At 39.0% G+C, this 5,007-nt stretch overlaps 1 protein-coding gene across 1 annotated transcript; it reads right to left on the bottom strand.

Moving 5' to 3' along the window:
• Nucleotides 1-325: 325 nt before the first annotated feature.
• On the bottom strand, nucleotides 326-1,592 carry LOC108665249 (the record flags this gene model as incomplete). Its single annotated transcript, XM_018151985.2, is given in 1 exon segment — nucleotides 326-1,592. A coding segment is annotated over 1 exon segment (1,172 nt), but the record flags the coding sequence as incomplete, so codon positions are not given.
• Nucleotides 1,593-5,007: the final 3,415 nt, after the last annotated feature.

Consider the following 5,007-nt stretch of genomic DNA (forward strand, 5'->3'; position numbering starts at 1 on the left):
GCCTCAGGTACCGCAAGGTACAGCCTCAGGTACCGCAAGGTCCAGCCTCAGGTACCGCAAGGTCCAGCCTCAGGTACCGCAAGGTCCAGCCTCATGTACCGCAAGGTCCAGCCTCATGTACCGCAAGGTCTAGCCTCAGGTACCGCAAGGTCCAGGCTCAGGTACCATTTTCGGATGGTATTAAACAAGATAAATAAATGCACACGGTTCCAAATCAAAGACCTAGTTTTCTAAATAAATGAAGCAAGAATCATGCAACAAAAAGCCAAAATTCTGATCAGCGTACGTTGAGATCAGGCACATAGAAGCAACTTAGGATTCACTTACCATTAAAGTGACGTAGTCTGCCGAGGCTTTGATGAGCTCTATGATCTCTTCCCTGGACTTGTTCTCCACAGAAATGCCGTTTACTTGCAGGAGCCGGTCCCCGGGCAGCAGCCCCGTCGTGTTGGTCCGGCCCACAGACCCGGGCTCAGCGAAAATGATTGTGCGCTTCGTAGGAGGGCGGTTAGCGACGCGTTCAAGAACTTGCGTGCGTCGCAGAGAAAAACCAAAATCCCCAGCCGGCAGACGGTCGATAGCTAAAGTACGTGGAGGCGGAAGCTCATACGGAATTAACGCCGGTAAGCAAAGATCTGCATCAAAATTTTTCATAGAATGGTGACTCATCCCGGCCGATTCTCCAACAGGCATACCGCCCGTGAAGTTGTGCATTTGATAAGTCATTGCTGGAGCGTGGGGGTGCATGGTCGAGGACAGAGACGAGGGTAATGGAGGAGGCTGTTCTCTATTAACAATTTGTGATAACATATTTGTACTGATTAGTGCACCAAGAGGATGGCTCCCTGAAGGAGAAAGTAATGTCGGCGACAACGGACTTCTTGGGCTTAGACTGAGCGAGCCATTTGAAACTCTCTGCGGACTGCTAAGAGAGCTCCTATCTTGGACCGACGATTGCGATTCCGCTCGATCAAGCTGACGCTGCGTAAAATTTTCATAAATTTCATTATAGTTTGTATTGAGCATAAGCGATGCATCGTCATCAATGTTGCCCTGCACACCCTGGTACTCAGTGCTGCCTCCTCCCTTCAAAATTCCCCGTTTAGGAGGAGACGCGTGCTGCGACATGTAGGCTCGTAACGACTGCAGGCTCACACCATCACTGGACGAGTCACTCTGCACCCCCGACGCGGAGGCCATGGCCTCGTAGCGCTCGCGTATCTCACGAAATGTGTTGGCTGCAGCGATGTCTGGGTCTGAATTCTTCTGCAGCCCTGACAAGAATTGGTCCATATAATCAGCAGTGATGCCACTAGGCAGCTTTTCTTCTTTCTTCTTTTTGCCTTTGCCTGTTAAACTTTTGCGCGCCTCGTCTAGTCTCCATAGCTCCTCCCTGGTCATGCCAGGTCGCTCCTTGCTGCGCTTGCTGTCTTTCTTTTCTTTTTTCTTCTTCTTGTCATCTTCACGATCTTTGTCTTTTTTCATAAAACCAAACATTTTTCAATGTTTTTCTAATCATAAAAACTAAATCATCAATTAACAACAAACAAACACTTATCTGGAAATAAACTCTGCAAAGATTAATAACTAGAGCAGAAAGTAACAAGCATATTCATATAACATCAATAATGCAAGTTCGATTGAAAACCAAAGAATGCATTTTCTTCCGACAGCTTTTTCCAATGAATCGAACATTCTTTTTTGCTGGAGCAGGTGGATCGAAAAGCAGATAACCAAGACATATTACTGCATTAACGAGGTTTCAAACAAACGTTATTCAATATCAAGCGTCAATGCCACTCGAGGCGCCGGTTTTCAATACAGGCACAACTGAACAGCAACTTCCTAGCACACTCAAAACAGCTTAAAAGTTATTATGAGGCAATCAAACCTTAAAAATCATAATTCTTCCCAGTATTATACGGTTTTTGGAGGCTATTTAAGTGCAGATCAGCTGCGTGCTAAATCTGATGTTATTGACGGTAGAAGAATGAGTTTCAACATTTAAAATGAATATTTTTAAAAGACATTAGTACAAACATTAGGTATAATGGACACAAAACAAAAATTTTAACTTAAAGTTACCCTGAAGATAATTTCAATGACTAAACAAATCCCTTGATTTGGTGCATTGATAGCGAACCGCCATCATGCCATTAAAATGTCTTTTGAAAACCTGATTTTCGATCCACCAATGCTAGCAACAAACATCCTTCGACTGATTAAGAAACAAAGCTATTGACTTGTTAATAAAATGTATGTAATCTCTGGTCTTCAATCGAAGTTAAATTAAAGAACAACTTCTGCCAAACTATGCCAATAATCATGCAATATCATAATTAAAAAATGAACAACACATCTCGAAATTAAAAGGATGAACGGCCATATTATTTAGGTATCCATTTGTTGAGGCGAAACCAAAGTTGAAAAGGGCAATGTCTGATCTATTCAGGCATATTCATATATCTGCGTTATGGAGGCGTGTGACTGCGTTATGGAGGCATGTGTCCTGGAAATAACATGCCTTTTTTACTGGAATTTCATTGCTTCAAAGTCGTAAAATATAAGTAAATTCAATTCTCGTGGCTCAATAATGTATTATAGTTTTAACAACATTTCATCCAATAAGCAATATATTTTTATTTCATCCATCATATTCTTGTGGCTGGAAAAAATTCTAGAAAAGCTCAAGTCACTGCTCATAAAGTGAGATTTGAAAAGTGAAATTTCGTATTGAAATATAGTGACTTTTGTGTTAAATATTTTGGTTATCATTCAAATACACTGGCTAAATTGAACAGTTTTGTTACCAATTAGATGGAAGTTAATACATGTTAGGTAATTTCACAGAACTTACCACTGCTTATATTTTCTAAGTGATCAATAGATATTACCTATTCTATTGAGAAAACTGAACCATAACTTCCTAGATTGATAAAAAAAACATTTATTTATCATATGCAACAAACAAACCCTACCAATTTTAATTCTGACCAACATTGTGTGGTTTTTATTGACAAGCAGCAAGTTAAGTGCAGTATCTGGTGACCAGGGTGCAGAAATTGAGTGAATATCTATAGCTATTAGGCAACTCATTAGCATCAAAGTTTATGTTATCAGATCTTGCTAAGACATTACTCTTTAAATACTTCATTAACTGTGTTTTGGCAAGAAATCTTGATGGCTTAGGTAGTTATGGCAACAAATCTTTAACAATACTAGTGACATTTTGGGCCTAAAAACCCGGTCTTGGGGACTCGATAGCAAAACTCTGCATTGTGGTCTATTGAATAGAAATTTATGTGTGATTGAGGGTGAAAGAAAATTAAATCAAGATAAAAAATTCCTACTTACTGCTGAAATCTCACAGCTCCCAAGTTATAGATTTTTGATAAATTAGTAATCTTTTAGCCCTTGTCAACTTTTGTCAACAAATAGATAGGAGTTCATTCATCTAGGGGGAACCTCATGGTTCAGAACATGGCAGGAAAGCTGTAGTCATGGCTAAGGAAGAGATATATTACATGCCTTAATATAATGGCTCAGGGGCCATTCTTTTAAAACTTGCTAAGTGAACGTAAGTACTTACGCTCTATTTTCTTGTCTACGATTGGTGGATTTTGCTCGAAAGGCCGTCCATGATTGGCTGATGAACTTACGATCTCTTAGCTTTTTTTGAAAGTATGGGCCCTGATATAGCACTAATAATAGCAGGGAAGCTCTAGTGACCTATTCTGGCTACTTTGGAATACTGGGCAAAATTTTACTAAAATATCAGACAAAAAGGATTGTTTCATATGTGATTTTTTAAAATAGCAGGTGAAAATAGGCTGTTTTTCTTAATTTTCTCTGAAAAAATTTGGAAAAGGCCATATGAATGGGTTAAATTGATTTAAAGAATAAGTAAAGATTCATAATTTTATATTAATTAATAGATTTAAATTTAAGATTTGATGGGAAAAGATTCACAGAAAATTTTGTCTGATTCAGGGGTAGCTTCTGCCCAATTTCCCACTTTGCCATTCTGGAAGATCAATCAGAATCTACCAGATCATGAAACAAAAACAACCTATTTGCCAAAATGGCATTTTTACTGCCTATATTTTGAATAATTGCTTATAAAACAATAGTTTTCACCCAATATTATTAAAAAATTCTGCCCAATAATTAACATTGCTTTTAATTGCTCTGAAGCAGGCATGGAATATATCTACTTGGCAAGCCGGACTGGATTTTTTGAGCCGTGGCTTCATGGGTTTGCCAGCCATGATTCCATTTCTTTGAGCCGTGAATTCCATATCTTGGCTGTGAAAATCCATTTACAAGCCGCAAACTTGTTATTTACAAAGTCCCATACACGTGTTACCCCACATCTCTAATTTTACACTACGAAGTCACTAGCATTTGTCTTCACATAAGCGGCAACTGAACATGTGATAATGCAGTCTGACTGCTCTGATGTGACTGACTTTAACTACACAATCTTCAAGGAAATGTTTTGAGTTTACTTGTTGTAACGTTCTGCATGTTATTTTGGCTGAAAGCAGGAGCATCAAAGTATATATACTACTGCAGATTGCAAAAGTTGAAAATTTTATGAAATGACATGTTTGTGAAGTGCAAACCGCAATATTTTCAATCAAACAAAAATTTATGACAGAGCCATGAGATTTCATACCTACTGATATTATATGATATTAGAGCCAGTCTGCCAGTGAGCCTGACTGAGCCACAATATTACAGAATAAAATAGGACTTTTCCAGCCCTGCTCTGAAGGCCAGACTGTGCCCAGACACTCCAATCTGGAATATTAGTTAGAATTCTCTAAAAACTTCAGGTAAGAACTATAATTTCTATGCAACTCTCAATACACTAAAGGCACAATTGCATTAATTGCTTCTATTTATTATTAAAAAATCAGCCACAACTTGGAAGGCAGCAGCCGGCGAGGGCCATACGTCATAATCAAATCTGGGATATGGGGCAATCAAGGCAACGATCATTTC

This window comes from Hyalella azteca, unplaced genomic scaffold (assembly GCF_000764305.2).
Source record: "Hyalella azteca isolate HAZT.00-mixed unplaced genomic scaffold, Hazt_2.0.2 contig11473, whole genome shotgun sequence".
Classification (NCBI taxonomy): domain Eukaryota; kingdom Metazoa; phylum Arthropoda; class Malacostraca; order Amphipoda; family Hyalellidae; genus Hyalella; species Hyalella azteca.